Source organism: Tamandua tetradactyla, chromosome 11, assembly GCF_023851605.1.
Source record: "Tamandua tetradactyla isolate mTamTet1 chromosome 11, mTamTet1.pri, whole genome shotgun sequence".
NCBI classification, from domain to species: domain Eukaryota; kingdom Metazoa; phylum Chordata; class Mammalia; order Pilosa; family Myrmecophagidae; genus Tamandua; species Tamandua tetradactyla.
This window is the reverse complement of record NC_135337.1, coordinates 38,112,176-38,138,739: the sequence shown is the minus strand read 5'-3', so window position 1 is coordinate 38,138,739 and position 26,564 is coordinate 38,112,176. Positions and strand designations below refer to the sequence as shown.

Here is a 26,564-nt window from a genome sequence, read left to right as displayed (position 1 = left end):
CAGACAAGTTCAAAATAATTCACAAGAGACAATGATGGTATTAAAGCAATACTGAAATAGGCTGTGCATTCAGACTCAGAATTCCACAATGGAGTATAATCAGTCAAGAATTGGGCTGGATTCTTGAAACTTCAGACCTACTAGTTGGGCCTAGTATATCTCTAGACAGCTCTGAGAAATTCTAACTCTGGGTAAATGTGACAACAAAGATGATACAATTCATTAAGAGATCACAGCTTCCATTTAAAATTAGGCAGAACTAAATGTAGTAGTGACGATGAAGGGTGCTCAAACTCAACAATTATACTTCATTTTTCTAGTTTTCAGAACACTTCAGGTGGAGGCAAGTGCTGATGTATTTACTATTGGTACATTCTTAACCCATTTGTGGAGTTTATATATGTAAGTTGAGATCTGTGCATGTCTGACCTCAGAGATATACTGTTACTGGCACTGGGCTTTGGGTGACCAAGAAGGATAATAATCACTAACATTAGCTATGAAGCAAATGCTGGGAAACCTTTTAACCCTGAGACCCAAATCAAAAAGTTAAATTATCATTTTTGCTACTCATGCTAGACAGACACTTGATTAATAACATTAGGATATGGATCTCAGTTTTTGTTTTTTTGTCACTCATATCAACTGCAAGTTCTGTAATTTGAAAATAACTAAAATACATACACTATTCTCATTGAGCATAGAAAGAATCCAAGCTTTAGGAAAAGCTGCCTCCTAAATTATAGGCCTTCAGCTAATGAATCAAAAATAACATTAATATTTAAATGTTATCTATATAAGGTGAGCTATATGTACTGTTTTTTAAAAAATTATCTATATATTCAAATATTTACTTACTTTAATTCAAAAAGAAATGAAAAACTAACACTGGAAAAAAAGAGATTCCATTAAAATCATACTTGCCTTGATTTGTAGTCCTCTGAATAGTTTGGGTTTATCACTCCTGACAAAAGCTTAAGAAAAAAAGAAAAAAATATTGAAAATGTTCAATTTCAGGCACAAGCTAGCTATAAAAGCAAAACCAAAAGTAGAAATAACTTAAGAAATAAAACAGTTAGGCCCTATAGAGAATAACCAGGAAATGAATAGATGGAGAGATATAACCATGTTCTGGATGGAAAGACTAAACAAAGCTCATCTTTAATAGTATATGTAAAAATAGTCAGGGCAGTTTAAAAGAAGTAAAATATGGAAGTACAATTTATTCCACTGGTTATTAATATCCCAAGTCACAGAGGCAGTAAGAATGCAAAACAACACATAGTGATTGTGTCTATCTACTTTCCCTACTACATAAGAAAGCTCTCTGGGAAATCACTATTCTTATGCTTCTCTGTATCTGTAACAGAGTTTAGAACACTTTTCATTCTCAACCAGACTGGAATGAGTGAACAAATTTAAAGGGTATAGGAAGATGAGTCACCAGTGACTATTTTCATCAGTTCTTTTCTATTCTCTTTGCTAAAGATAGATACACACGCCTAATTTTGAATGAGGGGGATATCTTTAGAAATCCTGTAGTAGCAAATCACATTTTACATGTAGTAAATGAAACTTAAATATTTGAGTGTACATGGCACCAGGGTAGGCTAAATGAGAAAATAAGGAAATTGGGTTCTTTAACTTCAAGAAACCTACAGTCTATTTAATTAAACAGGTCTGCAACAAATAAAAAGATAAAAGGAAGTCATAAAAACAGTGCTGTCGGGTGCAATGGTAGCTCAATGGCAGAATTCTCGCCTGCCACTGCGTTCACTTCCCGGTGCCTGCCCATGTAAAAAAAAAAAAAAAAAAGCTGTCAATTAACAATAGATAAATACTCTGAGTTCAAAAAACTAATATTCTACTATGTTGTAGCATTTGATGAGAACTGAGAATTTATATATATACTTGAACATAAACGATATCCTTCCTTCGAAATAATTATAAAAGATACAAAAGATTTTTTTCTCCTACTACTTCAGTTTATTCCTAAAATTTGACATATCATAATGGTCAAAATACCTAAAATCAACTTGAAATGTTTAGGTGGAGAAAGTAAACCATAAAAGTTTGGTGAAAATTCTAAGAAAGGCTACTAGTATATTTTCAGCCAACCAGGAAAAAATATATAGCTCTTTAAGTCTAATTCTTTTGTCCCACTTTTACTAATGAATTTGCATTGTATTTAATTTCTCAGTGTAAAAATATAGTTGGGTCAGTTATGACCAAGGGGGGGAAATTCTCATGTTTCACAAATTATAATCAAAATCATATCAGTGAGTTTTTAAAAACATTTGTAAAAAGACTAGTATTTCAATATGTAATATTGTCACTCATAGCATTCCTGATTTAATTATTACAGATTTACACTGTAATCAAATTTTATGTACTTTACAAGCTCCATGACTTGAAGAAAGCAAATAAAGATGTTTACAGTACACTTTTTAAGAGGCATTTTTTTTTAGTTCCCATTAAACGAATCTGGAAGAGGAGAGTTGGAACATTTAATTCTCAGTATACCAGGAAAAAGTCATCACCATTTACCATCTCAGTCTAGTGTAGTCTTTTAATTTTATTTTATATATTTTTAAATGATGTTAATGAATAATTTTACAAAAGAATAAGGGAAAGTTAAAAAACAACTTTATTAGAAGTTTTAATAAAAATTTAAACACAGTAAATTCAAATATTTATTCCATATTTTCCTGGTTTTGAAGGTAAATGTAAACAAAATGGGCAAATGCACTTTGAATACAACTAAATGCTCATAACTGTTATGCATAAATCCGGAATATAGTTATGTTGTAAACAATAATTCCAGATCTCAAATACATCTCTAGTATGTTATGACCTTTGGTTGTTGTTTTTGCACTTACCTTGTCAAAGTGTAATGCTTTTGGAAATACTGATGGCTTCTTTCAGCATTTGTCTACTTATGAACTCTATCAAAAAACTTTTAGTGTATGAACATCAAATAAGCTGAAAACATGTCACTTTAAAAAAAAATCAAAATAGGGTGGTCCAGATTCTTTTTTTACATAAAGTTAATTTATTTGAAAATAATTAAACAAACAGATGAAAACATATCCTTTGGAACTCACTGCCTTAAAGCCAGCCTTCCTTACGTTCAAATTTTTATTGTCCTTTTATAAATTCAGTTTAGTATTTTTCAATCATTTGAAGGGATGCAAATCCCACTGTCCTCTGAAGACTTGGATTGAAAGTTGGTATCCATGTCTTACTAGCCCACTTATTAACCACATATTCCAGGGCAATGGTTCGTGGCCTTAACCACACAAACAGAATCACCCAGAGGACTCGTTAGAACATAAATTGCTGGGCCCCAAAAAATGAGAGTTTCTGAGTTAGTAAGTCTGGATGGGGCCTGAGGATCTGTATTTCTAACAAGTTCCTCGGTGAGGCTGAGGTTGCTGGTCCAGAATACACACCTTGAGAACCACTGCTCTAGGGCAATGCAACGCTTTGCTGAGTCTCATTTTTCTTGTTTGTCCATAAAAACTTCCCTGCCTACATCACAGTGTTTCTGAGAAGAACAAATCCGAAAATGAGCTTGGCAAATATCAGCTCTTGCCAAAAGTGAGATTATATTTGCCAGCAACTGCTGTGTAACTCTGAGGGAAATGTTGTTCCTACTAATGTGACAGAGAATCTTAACGACTACTTCTGAGGCTATGAAATTCTGATGGTGGGGATCCAGATTCTTGTTGCAAAATATCTTGTGATAAATTTCTTCCTAAATGAAAATACTTTATTTCATTTCTGTCCTTGGAAATATATTGATTCTTGATTTTGAGAAAATTCATCCAGGATATTATGGAATGAGATTTTACACTCTTATAATGATCAATTTGCTTATATGAGCAATTTTACCATCATTAAAGCCTAAAGCATCACAGTCCATTAGTACTTCCAGTAATAACCAAAATATTATCAGAGAAGAAGATTAACTCAAATTTTTGGAAATGCTGGGTTTAAGGCCTTTCTATTCAAAGTGTGGACTGTTATTTAATTTTAATTAATATAAAAAGGCACATGTGTTTAATGGCAACCTAACTAGATAGTGCAGGCTTAAAGTGCAACTATTTGTTTCTTTTGCACTCATTTTCTGATCCATTAATCATTATGAAACTTTTTTGGTCAATTTTCTTCTCTTTGCAATTATGGACAGAAAGTGAAACACTTCAAATTCTCAAATGTATTCAATGAATAAAATAAAGACAACAAACAATAGTGTATCTGGATTATTTTATACATTGGGCAACACAATAAGGCTACTGAAGAATGATGTAATAGTGAAGATTCATTTCACTATTATTTATCATACTTCTTATAATTTCAATCTTTTTTTTAAAGCATAGTTGGGATATCTGATGATTAATGATTCCATAAATACCTTAAGTATACAAAAGGATTCAATGGATCCACATGGTACTTGTAAGACAGAATGACATTTTGCTATGGAGCTAAAGGGGAGTGAACAATTTTGTCCAAAAATAATGCCTGAAATAAAATTTTGAGTTCACCACAGGACATATATGAACGGGCACATGTTAGGCAGAACACGCAGTGTGTGGAGAGATACAGAGGTCAGAGAACTGCAAACAGTTCTGTATAGCTGCTTTGGGGAAAAGAGATGCGAACCCACAAAAGCAAATACACATTGCAGCAGATCCTGGTAATGCTACCGAAATTGATATTTATTGTGTATATGATAGGAAACTATAAAATATTTTAAGCAAAGGAGCCACATAATAAAATACACATTATAAAAAGGTCTTTCTGGGGCAGATATATGTAAGAGGCAATAAAAGTAAGAGAAGGGAACAGACACAGGTAGATCAGATAACAAGCAACTGAATCCATTATGGTAAAGATGCTAAGAGCTTGAATCAAAAGCAAAGGGAAGGAGAAGGGAATAAGATTTGAAAGTTATCAAGGAGGAAAAAGAGATACACCTTGGTGACTAATTGGGTATAAAGTTAAAAAACAAGACTAAATATGACTCTCGGGTTTATGCTTATGTTTTTGCCTGACGATACTGCCACTTGTGGAGACAGGGAGTAAGATGGTATAGTTTTATATCAGAGAAAAGGATTAACTCAAATTTTTGGAAATGTTGGGTTTAAGGCCTTTCTATTTGAAGTGTGGACTGTTAGAAATTTTGTTTGTATTTAGTTAAATATTTATATAGAGTTAAAAAAACACAACTATTCTTAAAAGGAAACGACATTATTCACCAAAAGGTTTGATAATTTAACCATATAAGTAAGAAGTACATACAATTAAGCCCTATTTCAGGACTGATAAATGACACCTAAGCTTTTAAAAACTAACCACTCTATCAACCTGAGAAACCATTATTGCAGATGCAATAAAATTTGAAATCACTAATAGGAGGGCTAATTGTTACATCAAAGCTACTCTTGGTCCTCATGAAAATCTAAGTTACAAAAATATTATTAATAAAATAACTTAGTAAATATGAATAATCAATACAATTAAAAAGCAAATGCCAAAACTTTTTAGGAACAAGAATGATCATACTATATCATTCAGAGAGCTTATATAAAAAAGGCTAAACAAATGTGGTACAACTCTGAGTTTAAATGTTTGATGCAAAAACCCACAGAGAAAATTTCCCAAGCAGAAGTAGAGTTACATTCTGTGCTATATCAAAATAGTGCTTATTCTAACAAGGGATATATTTAATTAGGTATGCATCTTCTTAGAGGCTCTCATATAAAATGTTTTTAAGTCAAAAGATTATTCCATTTCTGTGCCAAAATGAGCAATATTTTATTATAAACTACTTTAGGTCAGAATAAAAGGCATGACTAACACAGGCAATATAATAACATACTAAATCCAAAAAATTATCTTACTATTAGGTAAAAAAAGGCAATAAATTTTAGAAGAGTCAGCAGAAATCAAAGCAGACTTGAAGGCATATAGAGGTTATACATTTCAGTTAAAAAAAAGCTTCATTACCTTCAGACAAGTTCAGTTTCATAGAACTGATTTTTAAGTGATATGCAAGAACAGAACAGAAAAGCCTTAGTCCATGCCTTCTTGGTGACACAAAGCTCAGTTACTGTTTGATGTTAAGTAAAAGAAAATACTTTCACAATTATTCTTAAAATCTCCCGTGAAGGGTGCATGGATGGTTCGTGGTAGAATGCTCGCCTTCCATGTGGGAGACCCAGGTTCCATTCCTGGACCATGCCCACTCCTCCTCCAAAATATTTCTATGGTTTACTCCTTAATTCTTCTATACCCTGAATACCACGGTAATTATATATCTTCCTGATTTGTTATTTTGTACAGGTTTACTCTCCTTTAAAATTATTTCTTAGGAGTTTAATATGAATCAATTCACATTTAAATATGGAAGAATGGTGTGCTATTTAAAGGATTACATTTACAACTGGTATAGGAAAGGCTCTCCTTGTACGAAAATAACCACCTCATACGTTCTTCTAAAATGTGAATTTCATATATTGGGCTTGCCTAAAGTAAAGTAATCTAGTATTCACCAATTACTTTAACATTTCACCTTCACAAAAACAAATGTTAAAAAAAAAATCACACACTACTAATAAAACATAACCCTAAAAAGAAATATTCCTGGGGATAGTTAATGAAACTATTTTTTGAGATGCAGATTTTAAATTATTAAAAGATAGTTTACTAATATAAATTTATATACCTTGGACTTGAGGGAACCTCCCCAATTTTCATCCACAGACTTCAAGAATAGCTCCTGCATACAGCTACAAAATGAAAAACAAGAATTAAAAACGGACATAAACTTTTAAATGTATTTATAAAATATATATCAAATTTTACAGCATAAAAATTACAGTTAAACAGAGGTATAGTCAAATAAATGTCAGACTGGATAGGACCATCTAGTTTTAGTCCAAAAAGAAGAGGAAACAGAGGCCAAAGGATATTAAGTGGCTTATGCAGGTAGAGGTGTTTAATTCCTACTTGGAGCATTCCTAAATCTGGGCAAAATGACCGAAGGAACTTGAACAGGATAGTGGTCTAAGAAGGTCCATAAGATTTTAAAGACTCCCTACCCTTTTTTTTTAAGGGTGATAAGCAATACAAGTATGCATTTGTCTGTTCAAAGTAGATATTTAGTGTAAATTCTTTCTGGTTGCTTTTATTATAAGTGATCAATGTTTTAAAATTAAAATGAAAACCCAATTATTTTAAAAAGAAAGCCCAATTCTTTAAAAATTAATTACTATAATAAGTACTATGTAAAGATATAGGAAAACCAGTAAAATCTCATTAAAAGGAATGCAAATGCAAATATTTACCTTTAATGAAATTCAGGTGAAGGGGATTCAATAGTAAATATTTCCTCTCTAGCTACAGAGCCTGTCTCTTTATAATAAAAGCTCATTATAAAAAAATCAAATGCAAATATTCTATTGCAATGAGTTCAGCTGAAATGTATTCAGCGGTAAACATCACTTTTTCGTATCTGCAGAGCCTACCTATTCTTTTTATAATGACGTGGGATTGCTGTGAGGCCAAGCAAAGGCAGGCTCTTAATTAGAGCACATCTACTCCATTTCTCCTTAGCTTTTAGACTTGCAGGTCTAAGAGCTAAAGATGGATTTTACTTTTTGACTTCTAAAATAACATTTATTCAATTTTAAAATTGTGCTATGCCTGTTTATTTTAGGTACTTTAGAAAATACAGAAAAGTACAAAGTACAAATTAAAATCAGCATAATTCTATCTACTCAAAAGATTAACTTTTAACATTTAATATTTTGTTGATTCATAGTTCTTAAGTTTTTGAGGGTCACAGATCCTTTTGAAAATTAAGTGGAATTTAGTTTTAATTCCCTAAACCAATGACATATTTTAGATTAAGAACTTTGATGATCTAAGTTCTTTCCAGCAACAATTTAAGATTCAGTTGATCTAATTTTATATAATAAATATAAACTAGCTTGTTCTAGTTTGCTAGCTGCTGGAATGCAACACACCAGAGACGGACTGGTTTTCAATAAAAGGGGATTTATTTTGTTAGTTCTTCAGAGGAAAGGCAGCTAACTTTCATCTGAGGATTCATTCTTATGTGGGAAGGCTCAGGGTAATCTCTGCTGGCCTTCTCTCCAGGCCTCTGAGTTGCAACAACTTTCCCCGGGGTGATTCCCTTCTGCATCTCCAAAGGCCTGGGCTGAGCTGCGAGTGCTGAGATGAGGTATGCCGAGCTGCTTGGGCTGTGCTAAATTGTGTTCTCTCATTTAAGCAACAGCCAATTAAGTCAAAAATCATTCACTGCAGCAGGCATGCCTCCTAGCCTACTGCAGATGTAATCAGCAACAGACGAGGTTCACGTACCATTGGCTCATGTCCGCAGCAACAGAACTAGATGCCTTCACCTGGCCAAGCTGACAACTGAATCTAACTACCACAGAGCTGATAAACTAGCTTATCTTAGTTTAATAGACAATGCCCAGGAAAAATATTTAAAAACTTGTTTATCAGATTTATCATTTATTGGCAAATTTGTATCCCTTGGAAACTCCTGATGAAGATTCCATTACCTTACACAACAGCATCTTCCACACCATTATTTCCAAATTATTCTTCATATCATTCATAACACATGTGGAAAATGGTGATAATCTTATGGTCCATTGGAGTAAAAGGAGGAGGATGTTTGTAGCTGAAAATGACTAGCTTGGAGGAACTGCTCTCTCCAGGCGCTACCTGGCTGACGCAAGGGCTGAAGGACTCAGGATCCTAGTACTTTTGCAACCCATCTATAGAAAGCACTTCTCTGTACCACAAAACACCAACTTACTAATTCAAAATATTAGAAACATATTATTTAAAAGAATAGGCAGCTCAGATATGATCTCCAGGAAACCTTTTACTGATTTTCTAGTCTCAGAGGCTTTCCTAGTGAACTTCTACAGAACTCTGCTTTGTACTGTAAATACTCTCTAACTGGATTGGGCAGGAAATGTCATATTTATCTTAATTTCCCCCAGAACCAGACACATAACTGCTCAATATATGGGTGCTGAAAAGAATTATTCACTTAACATAATTAAATGCTCATTTTTTCATAACATAAATAAAAATTCAAGTTCTTTTGACATACTATACAGTAGACTGTTTAATTCCAGTCTAGGGTAATCAAAAAAGAAAATGTAATTCAAAGTTGCATAACCACTATTAAAATCAAATTCTGAAAGCATTAATTTGTGATGCTAGTTGGCATTTTACTTATGGACCTGCAATGTTAGTAGGAAAGCATCTGTTTTTCATGGCAAGTAAACAATTTAACCCAGACTCTGATAAATTTTAAATGCCCTTTAATATAACCATAAACATCTCTGGCATCACAGATCAAAATTCACACATAATGAAATGTAAGGTACTTATAAATAATAGGAATTCATTAGGATATAAAATACGAAAGCATGAAAAAGAATAAACTTGATTCCTTCGACTTTCACTGAATTTCAACCCTAGCATTGTTACTTTTTGAAGTTATATCACTGGCATAGAAAAACGCTAACTCTTAAACATTTAGGGAAATATTTAAACAGAGGAGAAAAATTAAAGCAGCAAGCTATATAATTTTTAATAGCAAGATGATAGGCCTCTTTTTTTTTATAGGTACACAAAACTGCATTTTCTTTCTTTGGAGTACCTATCTTTTCCATGTTAGTTATGATTACTAGGTTTTCCTAAACTGCTGATAATTGATAAGGTCCTTCAGGTAGGAAGTAAGAAATATCTAACCACCTCAGTTTTATCACTAATTTACCTTATTTGTAACAGGATTTTTTACAAAAATATTTTTATTGACAAATTATCACACACATACAGTCTATACATGATGTACAGTCAATGGCTCACAATATCATCACATAGTTGTGTATTCGTCACCATGATCATTTTTAACAACATTTGCATTACTCCAGAGAAAGAAAAAAAGAAGAAAACACTCATACATCTCATACTCCTTAACTCTCCCTCTCATTGACCACTAGGTATTTCCATCTATCTAATTTATTTTATACTTTATCCCCATTATTTACTTACTTTTTAATCCATATTTTTAATTCATCTGTTTATACCCTGAATAAAAGGAGCAACAGACACAAGGTTTTCATAACCCCACAGTCACATTGTAGAAGTTACATCTTTATGCAATCATCTTCAGGAATCAAGCTCAACACAGCTCAACAGTTTCAGGTACTTCCCTCCAGCCACTCCAATATACCATAAACTAAAAAGTTTATGGATATCTATATAATGCATATTGCATATTAAATGCATATATAATGCATATACTATAAGGATATTTATATAATGCATAAGAATAATCTCTAGTATAACCTCTTGACTCTGAAATCTCAGCCACTGAAACTTTGTTTCATTTCTCTCTTCTTCCTTTTGGTCAAGAAGGCCTTCTGGATCACTTGATGCTGGGTCCCAGCTCATCCTGGGAGTTCAGGAGTTCTGTCCCAAACCAGAGAGATTTACACTCCGGGGAGTCATGTTCCATGAGGAGGGCAATGAGTTCACTTGCTAAGTTGGCTTAGAGAAAGAGGCCACATCTGAGTAACAAAAGAGGCTCTCTTGGGGTGACTCTAAGGCATAATTTTAAGTAGGCTTAGCCTATCCTTTGCAGGATTAAGTATCATAGGGGTAAACCCCAAGATCGAGGGTTTGGTCCAGTGATTTGTTTGTCCCCATTGCCTGGGAGAAATCAGAATTTCTCCAAATGGGGAAGATGAATATTTCCTCCTTTCTCCCCCAGTGCCCCAAAGGAAATACTTTACTCACTGCCTAAATTATTCTGGGATACATCAGGGCATCACACTAACCTGGACAAACCAAAAAATCTCATGCCCTATTCAAGATTCCACATACTTATGGTGTAACAGGATTTTTGAAGATGCTCTCATTTAAAAACAAATGATTTTCATCCATTCTTAAAATAAATTCCAGCTTGTGATTAGCTGATTTTTCCATTTAAATTAATATATTTTAATTATTATTAAGAATATTATTTGTAGGCCAATTTAGATTGTGAGCATTTCATACTATTTCATTGAGTATATTTGGAACAATATACTCCTTTCCTGGTAGTAAAACTGTTGAAATATATGATTTTTCCCTCATATCTACCTAATCAATCTCTTGTTGTGAAATTTCCCATTTATTTAGTAAGGGTTTGTAGTGAGGTTTCACCAACAGAAAAAGGTCAACACTTTATTTTGTGCTATAATTTTGTTATAATTCAAGTTCAACTATGTTGCTACAAAAAGGTTCATATATAAATAGTAAGATAAAACTGATTTATGTTGTCTTTCATGATAGACAGCTCTCAAAATAATTTTTGACATTGAACATTATAACACTTGTGAGTTATGTAAATTTTCTGAATTTAAACAAGTATTGCATTTGCTAATACCATATCGTAACAACGAAATCTGTAAACCTGGTTCAAGCCAGAAATTTTCTACTACTTCCCAGCACTAAATACTAATATATTTTTGTTGATGATGATAACCATGGTTCTAAAGAAACATGTCAAAAATTAAACCTTGAATTATTTAAGCGGAGTCAAATTATCAAATTTTCAAACTGCATGGTATGGTGAAAAGATTTCAAGTTATGAAGTCAACGTTTATGTGGTCCTATTCTGGCTCTGCTACTTACAAGCAACATGGCCTCTTAGACAAATCAATCTCTGAGCCTCAACTGCTGCTTGAACAAAAGAAATATTATCAACCTTCCCAGGTTTCTATAAGGAATTAAAAAAATATATATATGAACAAAATGCCTGGATACTTTAAATGCTAAACAAATGACAGTAGCTATTTGTGCTGGTTTGAAATGATGTATGTACCCTAGAAAAGCCATGTTTTAATCCTAATCCGTTTCTTCTAATCCCTATTCAGCACTGTATGCTCGAAACTATAATTAGATCACCTCCCAAGAGATGTGATTTAATCAAGAGTGTGAAAGCTGGATTAGGTAGAGGCATATCTCTACCCATTTGCGTGGGTCTTGATTAATTTCAGGAGTCCTATAAAAGAAGAAACATTTTGGAGAAAGAAAGAGATTCAGAGAGAGCAGGACAGAATGGCATAGCCACGAGAAGCAGAGTCCATGAGCCAGCGACCTCTGGAGATGAAGACGGAAAATGCCTCCTGGGGAGATTCATGAAATAGGAAGCCAGGAGAAGAAGCTAGCTGATGATGCCATGTTCACTATATGCCCTTCCAGATGTGAGAAGAACCCTGACCATATCCACCATGTACTTTTCCAGAGAGAGAAACTCTGAACTTCATCGGCCTTTTTGAATCAAGGTATCTGTCCCTGAATGCCTTAGATTGGACATTTCTATAGACTTGCTTTAATTGGGACATCTTCTCGGCCTGAGAACTGTAAACTAGCAACTTATTAAATTCCCCTTTTTAAAAGCCATTCCATTTCTGGTATATTATATTCCGGCACCTAGCAAACTAGAACACTATTATTATAATACTTTCTTTCACACCATTTGTTAAATTCAAGTAGAGTACTTCAGGCATGGTTAATGCAGTTTTCTGTTCCTGTACTATTCAGGGCTAACATCTATTGTTCCTCTATAATTAGAACAGCCACTGCAAAATTTTTCAAGCTTTCAAAATGCATATTACCTTAGACTAGTGATTCCCAAACTGGCTATACACTACAATCACCTGGAAAGGTTTTGAAAAATACTGATCTCTGAACTCAGTCCAACCCAATTAGATTAGGATCTGTGATGGAGGAGGCCCAGAAATCAGTATTTTAAGTATTATTATTACTTTTAAAGCTCCCCAAGTCGTTGTGTTATATGCAATCAGAGCTGAGAACTCCTGCCTTGGACTACACTACACTACAGAGTATGCTTTGGCTCAATAGTCTAATCAAATTAATTCTAAAAGGAAAATAGGATAAGCAATGACTAAAGCAAGATAAATGCTGCAGCATATTTTCTCATTTTGGATAACCTTTATTTAAAGGCAAAATTTTAGTTTGAAAGAAATTCAACATTAGAAAAAAGTGATGACTCTCTGAAAAAACTATAATTAATATTTTTATTTGCCAAAACAGCTAGTTCTGTTCATATTAAAAATTTTCAAACCAACTTTCCATTAACACAATAATTACATTAATATGCTAAATTATGTTATAGTATTAAATAGCATTAAGTGACATAATTATGAATATTATGTAGTAATATGAAGAAAATACTGTTAGGTGTACAAAAGTAAAAGTGTTAATTACTGAAAAGAATTCAGGTAGGAGGGTAACTAATTTATTGGTCTACTGATGGCTTGCCCTTAAAATAAAATAAAGGAATTTAAATATAAATAAGTACAGCTATACTATGATAAAATCTGAATAATGTTATGTCTTGAGATCCTAATCTAAAAAGCAATTATGATACGCTCAAATATACGAGACTCACTCATCCAAAAATTAATTGCCAGTGTAATTTCTTAAAATAAATTTTATTCCTTTATATAGTGGAAAAATGTACCACTCAGAAGCTATTCTTAGCAAAATTTGGCCAATTAATTCTCAGGGAAAATGCTTTCACCAAAATCCTGTGTTTAGTGATCTGTTGCTGTTTTAAATTTTTATTCACTGTTCATCATCAAATTACAAAACTTTCTGACATTTTAAAAAGTACTCAGAGTGCTAGAAACAATAAGCTACAATTGCACACTATAGACTAAATTTTTTGTGAACCAGTTAAGCTTTTGTCAGAATTTTATCATTTAGGCCACGAAAGCAACAGATTTCTTGCAAAGTATAAAGCGAACAGTGTATCTGTTACACTTTCATACCTACTCTGACTTATTGATAGCATATTTGCTTAGGAGCAATGAAGACTGAGGATTCGGGAAAAAAAATCCATTTTGCTTTCGCAAATATAAATTCTCCAATATTATACCCCTGAGAATAAACTTATTTTTAGGTCTTTCCTACTGAACTCTGAAAAAAATAGAAAGGAATGACTCTATGCCTAAGGAAGCTCACTAAGTTTAAACTTATTCTACTACATTATTAACATGCTATTTCTTATAGGGTCTCACTTCCTGCCTTGAGATTGAGAAGAAAAATTATAAAACAAGTAAAGTATTATCTACTTAATTTAAATTAGGCTCTAAAGAAGGTAAGGATACACTGGGGGAATTTTTCCATAAATATATTATGTTCCACTAAAAAGTTCAATCAAAACACACAAAAATAAAATAAATTGAAAATGTTTCTTTGCCCTCACCACATTCTACATCAGACCAAACTGTGAAGCATGAGAAAAAGAAACCGGTTTCTTTCAATGATGTATGAATATGAGAAATACCCCCAAAACAATTTAAATTTCATCAACAAGGCTGTGAGACCATAACCATGAGACTTTAACTGGAAACAATGCCCTCCCCCACATATACTTCAGCTAGAAGTAGGAATGATCGATCCATGGTCATCACTTGGGAATACTACATTTAATTCTGATATTTAGGAAATATTACACAATGAGAAGAAATAATTTGAGACAACCTGAATAAGACAATTTTATTTCCTGAAGTCAAAATACCTAAGGAATTGGTAAAAATAATCCTAAGCTTGAATAGCTCTTTAGTAAGTAGTTTTAAAGTAAAATCAACCTGTCTCATGGTAGTAAGTGAAAACTTAAAAAAATTTTTTTAGAAAACAACAAACATTTAGTGTATAGTAATGAACGTGAAAATACGTTTTTTCCTCTTAGTGTTTAAACAATACAACCTAATTTTCCATTAATTTGAAAAACTGAGATCCAGGCAAAATAAGGTTCAGCATTCAACATTCAGTAGCTATTGTCAGAAACTGATCATGAAGCTGACATATATGGCAGCAAAAGCCTGAATTCAAAAGAAAACTTAATTCCTTGTTTGGTGTTGAAACCACTCCAATACTGAATATTGCTTGGCATTAAAAGGGGAAAATATGATACTCTTTAAGAAAGGTTACATCTGACAGCAAAAAAAAAAAACAGTTGGCACAAATATAATACTCTACTTAAACTGAAGAAAGTAATCTCTTGATATATTTTAAGAGCAGAGACAATAATCCAAAGGTTTAAATCTTCTGCAAAACTTAAGAGCAACAATATAACACTAGAAAAAAAGCAATTAGGGCATTCCACACATTTTAATTGTTTGCTCACTCTTTGATAGCATATTACCTATTTTGGAATTCATTATGGTACCAGGATAAAATTAATAGTTCTCTAAATTAAAGCTTTTAATACTTATTTCTTCAAAAATTGAAAATGTAGTTTGCAGCTTAAGGGGGGTATGCTCTGTTAAAAGTTATTCCCTTTTCCCATCCATCCATTCACCCATTCGCTACCATTCCATTAAGAAGCCACCAATTCGTTGAGTCTATTGTAGCCCTGTTCTGTGGGGTTACCAGCTCCGCAAATTAGAATACTGGGAATCATCTCCCTCATCCCTTTCTTCCTTCAGTCCAGTAAGTGAAAAACTCCTGCAGTTTTTACTGCTTAAATCTCTTCCAAATTTATTCTTACTCCATGTTCATTTCAAGGCCTTATATCTTCTCTCTGGAAAATAATTATGTTATTTTTCTGGAAATAGCATTCTCTTTGGCCCTATCAACTATCATTCCACCACCAACAAAAGGTGTTAAAATACAAATATGATACCTGTTTAGTGTTTATAATCCTTTAATTTGGTCCAATGCCTACAGGATAAAATCTAAATTTCTTATCAAGGTATGTAAGCCCCAATCTCACAGGCTTACCTAACCATCATCTTTCATGATAACCAAGATACCTGAGATTTATCTTAGATTACCATACTGTTTCAGGCCTCTGCATTGTCAGCCCTTTTTTAACCAATTTCCAATCTACCATCAACTTTAAGAGATCTACTGATTTTCTCCTCCTTCCAATTTTCATTTATTTTATTTTAAAATTCTTTTAGTGCTTACATTCAGTACATTAGCGTCATGTTTTAGTCCAACAAAGAAAGAATATCCTGCCAATGGCATTCTAGCAGTCCAGCTTATATGTCTGTTTTTTTCTACTGCTTGGAGGCAGTGACTTTTGTCTTACTTTGGCATTCTTACAGCCTATACAAAGAAGAAATAGTGTGTGAATGCAAAGTTGATTATGATTCTGAGTTAGGTGTGTCTAAGAAACATAGTTTAAGGCAGCCTGGTGATAGACCATGAATGACTTTAAGGGTTACTTCCTCTTGAAACATTACAATCTGCAGATGTGACAAAATCTTTTAATATGCTTAGATATAAGTTGATTCTCATTTGTAAATACCCCCCAAAAGCCAACTATATTTATTTTTCATATTCAAGGCAAAATAACACATTTAAAAAACATAAAAAAAATTTTAAATAATCTTTTTACCTCAACTAAATAACTCCATAAGATAAGCTCTAAAACTTTTTTTTTGACATACACAAATGATACATATATTTATGGCTACTTATTAGCTGTGTGAACTTGGCAATTAAGATATTCATGCTTCAGAGTCCTCAACTATGAAATGGAGAGAATGGAAATTACAAGAGTTGATGCTAGGATTATATAAATTAATTCATGTAAAGTTCTTGGAACAGCATAAGAACTTAATGAATATTAGTAGTTATTATTGTCAAGTAAATATTTGTGTCATTATTTAGTATGGTTGTTATTCAAGTATTCTTAAGTGATACTTTGAAACTGACCCATTGTCAAACATTATTCATCTTTAAAAAAGTTTCTTTGTGAAATGTTTTTATATTATAATTAGAACAATCTGTTGAAAAATGTTTATATTTTTGTTTCCTTTGAAGAAATTAGTTCATATATTGATGTTACAGACACAGTAAAAAGTGAAACTATTTTAAGCATCTGTGAAATTTCTTCAGTGACTACAATTTCATGCATAGTTAGCTTAACCTCTATTTCATCCTTCTATGTTTTACACACTAGTAGTATTCTGTTTCTGATAGGTTTAAAATTTGCCACTGCCTTCAATGATGCTGTTTAAGCTGGCTTCTGAATTATTCTGAAATTGGCCATAGAATTTCCATGTAAATTGAATATAACCCAACACTTGCTGCTCTTTTAACAGAATTGAGAAAAAAATAGGTAACAGATTTAAAACGTTGTGTGGTTGGGCCTTAGATAAGATAATTTGGTGATAAATCCATGAAAAAACACTCATTAAAATGGCAGCTACTAAAAACTGGTAAATTGAGGAATAAAGATTTGATAATTAAAAATAAAAAATAGTGATGGGGTTGTGTTATTAAAACTGTTGACTATAAATGCAAAAAGGACCTTCAGAAAGCCAGTCTGGTATTTTATATTTAATTCCTAAATTTTTTTTTACAGTAGTTTTGTGTTCATAGTAGGAATTACTATGAACATTTTCAAGATGAGAAGCAAAAATAGTACCGAGTTCTAAATAAGCAATGAAGCTGAGTTGAAAATTCAACTGTCTCTCAAAAACCTTTGTCAAAAAAGAAGGGAATAAACTTCTAATGAACTACAGACGTGCATATTCTCTGTTCTGCATCTGACCTACATGGAGGGCATGTAAAATGTGAAATGTGTGTATGAAAATGATAATGCTGTGATATAAAGCTGATCAATTCAAATTAGTCTAACTCCAATTAGATAATGGAGTGGGAAGTGGAATAGATCCAACTATACTCTTGAATTTATTTTACGCACTACTAAGGTGCATGTTTGTTTAAGTTTAGTGTATTAAGACTATTATTGAAGGTAAATATTTTCATTCTTTTTTTCCCCTTATTATCTGAAAAGGAGATTTCTGAGTCAGTGGAAATAAAAGCTCTTTCTCAAATACCTGAACTGCTGAGCTATTTTCCTGGACCAGTACTGGTATTCTGTGTTGAGGCCAAAATTCAAATAAAAAAAATTCTTCTTAATCTGTACAGTTTTTAAAAAAAATTACTTTCACTTATAAAATATAAAATGCCTGTTTCGTCCTTTACAATAAATGATATGAAACCTCCTGTGTTGCTAAGTTGGAAAAGAAAAAAAACCATAAAAAACCAAAAAAACAAAAAACATTCTCTGTAATGTTACCAAGTGTAAAGATGTAAGTAGCAGAGGAATGTCAGTGGAAAAACTAGAAATACTTGTCATTAGTTTGCTAGTCTGCCTTTTTCACAGTGATTCCTTTAATATTGTAAACATATAATTTATTACCTGCCATACTATTATTGAATTCAAAGAATACCATGGCTTCCATCTACTTTGCCATCTGAAAATGCTTGAAAATCAGTAATACATCTTATTCTAAAATGACTTTAAAATATGGGCCTCCTTCAATTTTCAGAATAGGTCTGTCCTGACAAAACTGAATGCTTCTTCACTGATAGGTTTAAAAAATTTTTTTTTTAGTAGCAAAAGCCTTTTCTTCCCAAATTCAATCTTTCATAAAATATTTTTAATTCACTAAAATGGCACACATTCTTAAAGTTCAAATTTGTGATATTTTCCTTATTAAAATGTCTCAATTAGCAGGGCTTGAAAATTTGAAATTTTGGATTATATCTGCCATAATTAATTTATTTCCATGTTTTGTTTCACATAGAGATAAGTAGTTATAAACAAGAAATGTTTTCATACTACTCAAACTGTCATCAGATACTTCCTCTTGATTCAATTCATCCAGGAGCTTAAAGTGGAGCAAGTTATGCTATATTGCTTATCTATTTTCTTTTAACCTTACTTTCTTAATCGATCATCATTATGCTATTTACTGACTTCTTCAAATTTTTTTGTTCCTGTTTTTTACCAGCAAACCAGATACTACTACTGTTGCTATTACTGCCATCACCATCAGCTCACATTTACCGAGTACTTACTGTATACCAGAAACTATTCTAAGCCATATATACATGTATTAACTATTTAATTCTCACAACCACCCTATATGGTAGGTCCTATTATCATCCCCTAATTTATAGATGAAAAAACCAAGCCAAAGAGTGATCAAGTAATTTGTCCAAGATCACTAGCTAAGTGGCAGAGTGGATTTTTTTTTTTAACTTTATTTATTGCATAATGTAACATATATATATATACACAAAGCAAAGAAAGATAAAAGCAATAGTTTTCAAAGCATTCTTCAACAAGTAGTTACAGGACAGATCCCAGAGTTTGTCATGGGCAACCATACCATCCTCTCAGATTTTTCCTTTTGGCTGCTCTAGAATATAGGAGGCTAGAAGGAATAAATATTTTTTTTATCATCACAATAGACATTTTTTTTCTTTTTTGTGTAAAATAACATATATACACAAAAGTAATAAATATCAAAGCACAGCACAACAGTTAGTTGTAGAACAGAGTTCAGAGTTTGGCATGGGTTAAATTCCACAATTTTAGATTTTTACTTCTAGCTGCTCTTAGATACTGGAGACTTAAAGAGATATCAATTAAATGACTCAGCAATCATAATTCATTTGTTAAATTCTATCTTCTCCACCATCACCTTTGATCTTTCTATCCCTCTCTTTAGGGGTATTTGGACTATGGTCATTCTAACTTTTTCATTTTGGAAGCGGCTGTCAATAATATGGGGTAGGGAGATGGAACTAGTTGATGTTCTGGAGAGGCTGGGCCCTCTAGGTTTCAGGATTTATATGGTCCAGGAACCCATCTGGAAATTGTAGGTTTCTGGAAAGTTACTCTAGTGCATGGAACCTTTGTAGATTCTTATATACTGCCCTAGGTGTTCTGTAGGATTGGCTGGAATGTTTTTGCAAGTTATGATAGGTAACAATGTCTAACTGAAGCTTGCGTAAGAGCAACCTCCAGAGTAGCCTTTCAACCAGAGAGTGGATTTCAAGCTAAGTAGTCTGGTTCCAGAGCCTATACTTTTTTCTGATCTAGACTGACTGAATAACAGATTAAACTGAAATTATTTGCTTATTGGCTCATATAAATGTGTAATTCAGCTAAGTGAAGTCTTATTTCCAAGAAGGTGTTCTGGTTTGGTAACCAGACTAGTTGTTCAGAAATGAGGGCGGTGTAAATACAAAACAGAAAGTGTAGAAAAAAACCAAATTACATAAATATTTTTAAAGAAGAAGAAAAGAGAAACCAACATGACTACAAGATCTTGATAAATCAAGATCTATAGAAGAACATGTATTAGTTATAGAATAGGGGTGTATAACCAGTCAAGGACAAACACAAAAGTTCTACAATAAAAATGCCTGAAAGAAGCTGAAGTTGTTATTATTCAGATATGAAAATCTTAAAAAAGTGATGAGGGTGGAAAAATGTCTGTCATAAGTAAGTTCAAGTTCACAGAATTGAAAAGATTATAAACAGAACAAAAATAACCCACCTATACAGAATAGATTCACTGTGCTAAAAATCCCATTTATCCTTTGCCGTAAAACTCTGATTTTTTTTACTATTTCTATAGTTTTGCCTTTCCCAGAATGTCATTTTGTTGGAATATACTTATGAACTCTTTCCGAACTGGTTTATTTCATTTAGCAATATGTAGTTAAGGTTCCTCCAAATCTTTTTGGCTTGATAGGTAATTTCTTCTTATGGCAGTTATGAATAAAGCTGCTATAAACATTTATGTCCAGGTTTCTGTGTGGACCTAAGTTTTCAACTCCTTTGGGTAACACCCTAGGAGTGTGATTGCTGGACTGTATGGTAAGCCTGTGTTTAGCTTTGTAAAAAAGTACCTGTCTTCCAAAGTGGCTGAACCATTTTGCATTCCCTCCAGCAATGAGTGACAGTTCCTGTCGCTCTACATCCTTGCCATGATTTGTTGTTGTTAATGCTTTCGATTTTAGCCACTCTAATAGGTGTGTACCTTGTGATATAATTCACAATTCCCTAACGATATAAGATGTTAAGCATCTTTTAAAATGCTTATTTGCCATCTGTATTTCTTCTTTGGTGAGATGTCTATTCAGATCTTTTGTCCATTTTTAAATTGGGTTTTAAGAATTTTTGGTATGTTTTCAATATATATCCTTTACCAGATGTGTTTTGCAAATATTTTCTCCCAGTCTGTGGCTTGTCTTTTCATTCTCAGTGTTCTTTTCAAAGCAGAAGTTTTTAAAAGTCTAACATTGTGTAGTTACATTCTGGTGTCAAATTGGCCAGGTGAAGGTGTCTTGTTCTATTGCTGTGGACATGAGCCAATGGCATGTGAACCTCAGCTGTTGCTGATTACATCTGCAGTCAGCTAGGAGGAGTGCCTGCTGCAATGAATGATGTTTGATTTAATTGGCTGGTACTTAAATGAGAGACTCAACTTCATGCAGCCCAATCAGCTCAGCATACCTCATCACAGCACTCGCAGCTCAGCCCAGGCCCTGGAGATGCAGAAAGGAGTCACTTGGGAAAAGCTGTTGGAACCCAGAGGCCTGGAGAGAAGGCCAGCAGAGATCACCCTGTGCCTTCCCACGAAAGAAAGAACCTCAGTTGAAAGCTGCCTTTCCTCTGAAGAACTATAAATTTATAACTAAATAAATCCCCTTTTATTGAAAGCCAATCCATCTCTGGTGTGTTGCATTCTGGCAGTTAGCAAACTAGAACGAACATCAAAATTTTTTTTACATGGCTCATGCTTTTGGTATTGTATTTGAAAAAACACCAAACTCAAGATCACCTAGATTTTCTTCTATGTTATGTTCTAGAACCTTTAGACTTTTATGTCTTACATTTAGGTCTATGATCCATTTATTTGATATTTTTATTGTAAACAAAAAACATACATTCTTGACATGGTTACAATCAATGGCTCACAATAACATCACATTGTATGATCCATTTGAATTAATTTTGTGCAAGAAGTAAGGTTTGTGGGTAAGTTTTTAAGAGCAAATTTTATGCTTCTGGCTATTAGCATCTAAATTCAGCTGCTTCTGTTAGCAAGCATTATTAAAAAGTATTAGCTTCATCTTCTTCGTCCTTGGACAGACCCACAAAGCACGCAACTAAGCAAAAGCCAAAATGAATGTTCTGATAATATTTCTTTATTATACAGCACTGACTAAAACATTCCTGTGTATAAATTATAACTTTTTCTTCTAAAGAACTGAAAATCACAGTATGATTTGCATACCCACAAATATGGCCATGTTTAGGTATTATTAATGTAAGGCATTAGTCTATATATTGCCAATTTTTACTTTTATTAACTAGGATTAAACTATGGTTTCAAAATTATACCTTGAACTGGAGTTGAGTGAGAAATGTATTGTGTTATCTATGATCATGTACCAATAATCCAGACAATAGTACCGCACAGTCTAAATCAAGTCATATTTCTGTACTTCAGTGTGATTTATATCTAAATAGGGGTTTACCCAACATCCAGTATGTTTATGTTTCCAGCAATATTTCTAAATGTTCTTGCTGTTTTGGTTTCATTGTGCTCATTTAAGAAAAATATTCACCCATATTGTGCAACAGTGTGTTAGCAAAAGCTTAATGACAAATAAGTTTATCTTAGAGGTTGGGTCCAAAGAGCAAAGAAAGAACACTGGACTTAGCAAAAAGTACATTTAGGGGTGGGCAACGGTGGCTCAGTGGCAGAATTCTCACCTGCCATGCCAGAGCCCCGGGTTTGATTCCCAGAGACTGCCCATGCAAACCAAACCAAACCAAACCAAACCAAACCAAAGTACATTTAGGAGACAGGCTCATTAGATTTAACAATCATTCCAGATTGTAATTTGTTGGGCACTTATTAACTGACAAACCTGCCTATTGTTACTGTCAAGATGTAACCACTAAAAGGTGCCAAGAAATCACAGGTGGCTCAATTAATACTGAAAACTGAACAAGAATGTAACTGAAAAGTTAAAAGCACATGGTTCAAGTATAGTTCTATGAAAATTTTATCACAGAACTGTAGTATTATGAATATATGCAGAATTATTACTTATTATGACGGCAAAAAGTAAAAATAGCCTTTACATGCACTTAGTTTACAATTTAGGCACATCTGATACCATTTCCAGGGTAGACCCTCTCAAATTTTCCTTAATCACAAGAAGGTGGTATGTGATAAAGATAGTTTATTTTAAAATATTTCTAGTTATTTAATCCTTGTAAGCGTGGCATCTCAGTGAATAATCACTGTTGGTCATGTAGAATAGTACAGTCCACATAAAAATAGCTTTAAGATAAGGAGAGGATGCCTCATATACATTCCATGAGGAATTTGTCCCATATGAATATCTCATTTAAAAAACAAACAAGGGAGAATGGTTATATTAAACCAGTTAAACTCTACATCTTAATCAATTTAAAATCAAGCTTAAAACACTTGATTAGATTTTATTTACATACACTAAAGACTCACTTAAGTGTATAGAGATCTTCTAAACATTAAAATGCATTACTAGCTTATGTCTGATATTTTGAAAACTGAGAATTTCTGGTTCACATATTAAGAATTCAATCATTAGGTTTTAGCGACTGAATATTAAATCTAAAAGCTTATCCCGTGTTTTTCTTTTAGAAATATATAACTATATTCAGTGTTAAGAATGAACTTTTACTACTTAACATAAGATTCAATTACTGTTTGAAAGCTTCATGAACCATGACACCTCAAATAGAGTTCAGCATGAAGAAATCAAAGAGATTAAAGGAACCATAAGAGAGAGGTGTTAAAATTATTTCTCATCCCAAACACACAGATTTCACTAATTCAGTTTTATTTGGATAATATGAATGATTTTTTCAGGCCACTTTATAATTTAAAGAAATCTGAGGATTTTAATGAGAAGATTTAAATGAGAAAATTCACAATAATTTCAGTTTGAATTTCATTATATTCAAAGCATAACAATAGATTTTACTTAGATTCTTGGCTAAATTTTCTTAAGTTACAAGTGAGATTAGGTGTCTGCAAATATTGGTAAAAGGTGTGAATTAAAATTAAGACTATAGTCTTTATTAGATGAAAAGTAATAATCTATTGCCTATTAATAATTTTATGTCAGATATTAGATATTATTTTCACCTCATATTTTATCATAATACTAAGTTCTTACAAAAATGAATAAAAGGACTTAATTTATTCTTTGGTTTTATTTGGCCAGAAGTTACAAAGACTGGAGAACTATAGGATCCAAGTGTGCTATAGTGGTTCTGCTGCAACATGTTGCCACAACCATGGTGGAATGGGATTCTGGTACGGAACCATACTTTTCTTTCTTATTTGATTTGACTAATCTAATGGGTCAGGCAAAAAATCAGTTGAATTTCTAAAACCAAAGACTATAATAGATACTTCTTTATACTTAAATTGATTAAGCGATTTACTATATTTTACCATATTTCAACCAAAACATCTAATGGAAGACACATAATAGAAAGCAATACCTTTTTGGTTTCATACTGTGCTTCTTCCTGACAGCATCCTCTGCAGTCAGGATCCAGCTGCAGCAGGTTAAACTGTCCAAGAAGATCACAAGAGCTGCAGAGTAAGTTGCTAGAGAAGCCTAACTCTCTGCATGCTTCTGACGAAAACTCTGCCCCAAATGCAGATACCTGAAAGTAAAGAATGAGAAATAACACAAATAAAATAAATACAATAAAAAATAAAATTTGTATTTTAGAGCTTCCAGATATAAGATAACTGGGCCTATCAAAATCTAACACACTGAAGAAGAGAAACGTTTTATTTGGAGACAAATTCTTAATTTTTTTAAAATCCTGTGGCTTCATACAAGAGTCTTTTCTGACTTCTCCTATTTCCTTCATATCCCTCACAAGCCTTTTTCTTAAAAACTTGCCATCTTTAGGATTAGCTAAAATATGGATTGGCAAAAAAAGACAATATACTTTTTAATAATATGTATGATATTACACAGAATCATTATTTTATTAGACATTTAGCGGTTATTTTTTAAAGCAATTTCGTTAGAAGAAAAAGGAATCACCACTTCATTTTAAGACCTTAGCATCTATTAATGAGTCCTTAGAGTTACATTAATTTCCAGGTTCCTATCATAACTTATAAACATATATGCAATGGGATCCAGTATAGGAAGGCCTGAGCACATCAGAAACAAAAATGGATTTGTACTAGTTCCACCACATAGAAGATGTGTGAGCTGGGGCAAGGTAACTTTCTTAAGTTTTAATTTCATTGATAGAGCAGAGGGCACTCTTTCCTACAGCAAACATACTGTTGTAAAGATTAAATGAGATGACTTATGTAAAGAAACCAATCAGAATGACTGGTAAAAGAAGACTTCCAAAAAATATTATCTTCCCTTGTCCATTCTTCTCTAATGTCTCAGTGAATGTGGTTTTTCTTGTCTAAGGCCAACCTCTCTATGTATTGGATTCTATCCTCTTCCATTTTCTCAGGTTCTTCATTTCATAAATAACTCAATCCTTCACTGTATTCAAGCCTTCTGCTTCTAATCACTCTCCCCACATTCTGATATTTCTGATTTGTACCATAATCTGGTTTCTGATCCTACCACTTCACTAAATTTGCCAAAAATTACCAAATGCAAAGACATTCAAAAGTTAGCCCTTTCTTGAAACTACTTCCTCTCTTGGCTTCTGTGACACCACTTTACTAGCTTTCCTTCATCATCTCTTGCTGCTCTAGCTGCTCCTTCCATAAGCATTTCCTTTTTTCTCTTCCCTTCTCTATGGCTCTTTCTCTCTCTCTCTTTTTTATTGAATAATATAACATATATACAAAGCAAAGAAAGAAAATAGCAGTAGCTTTCAAAGCATCCTTCAACAAATAGTTATAGGACAGTTTGTCATTGGCTACCATACCATCCTCTCAGATTTTTCCTTCTAGCTACACCAGAATACAGGAGGCTAGAAGGAATATTTTTTATCATCATAATCGACATGTTTTTTCTTCTGTACAGTAACATACATATACAAAAGCAATAAATTTCAAAGCATAGCACAACAATTAGTTGTAGAAGATTTCAGAGTTGGCATGGGTTACAATTCCGCAATTTCAGGTTTCTACTTCTAGCTGCTCTTAGATATTGGAGACTAAAAGAGATATCAATTTAATGATTCAGCAGTCATATTCATTTGATAAATCTTCTCTGTATAACTCCACCATCACCTTTGATCTTTCTATCCCTCTCTTTAGGGGTACTGGGTGATAGTCATTCTAACTTTTTCATGTTGGAGGGGGCTGTCGATAATATGTGGTAGGGAGATGGAATTAGCTGATGTTCTAGAGAGGCTGGCCCCTTTAGGTTTCAGGACTTAGCTGGTCCAGAGACCCATCTGGAGGTTGTAAGTTTCTGCAAAGTTACTCTAGTGCACAGAACCTTTGTAGAATCTTATATATTGCCCTATGTGTTCTTTAAGATTGGCTGGAATGGTTTTGGTTGGGATTTGGCAAGTTATGATAGGCAGCAATGTCTAACTGAAGCCTGCATTAAGAGTGACCTCCAGAGTGGCCTCTCGACTCTAGCTGAACTCTCTCTGC

The 26,564-nt window shown here is 33.1% G+C and overlaps 2 protein-coding genes across 5 annotated transcripts in view; one reads left to right on the top strand and one right to left on the bottom strand.

Moving 5' to 3' along the window:
* The window catches only part of HS2ST1 (heparan sulfate 2-O-sulfotransferase 1), a 310,493-nt gene that overhangs the window by 33,804 nt on the left and 250,125 nt on the right, over positions 1 to 26,564 (top strand). For all 3 annotated transcript variants that reach the window (XM_077120374.1, XM_077120373.1, XM_077120372.1), the window contains exon 2: positions 24,184 to 24,275. In XM_077120374.1, coding sequence (XP_076976489.1) covers positions 24,257 to 24,275 — 19 coding nt within the window. In that variant the 5' untranslated portion in view covers positions 24,184 to 24,256. The remainder of the gene's footprint in view (positions 1 to 24,183; positions 24,276 to 26,564) is intronic.
* The window catches only part of SELENOF (selenoprotein F), a 40,731-nt gene that overhangs the window by 1,224 nt on the left and 12,943 nt on the right, over positions 1 to 26,564 (bottom strand). The window contains exons 2-4 of one of the 2 annotated variants that reach the window (XM_077120377.1): positions 24,467 to 24,634; positions 6,731 to 6,794; positions 925 to 974 (exon numbers count right to left, since the gene is read on the bottom strand). In XM_077120377.1, coding sequence (XP_076976492.1) covers positions 925 to 974; positions 6,731 to 6,794; positions 24,467 to 24,634 — 282 coding nt within the window. The remainder of the gene's footprint in view (positions 1 to 924; positions 975 to 6,730; positions 6,795 to 24,466; positions 24,635 to 26,564) is intronic. The other variant, XM_077120378.1, reaches the window with a different exon arrangement.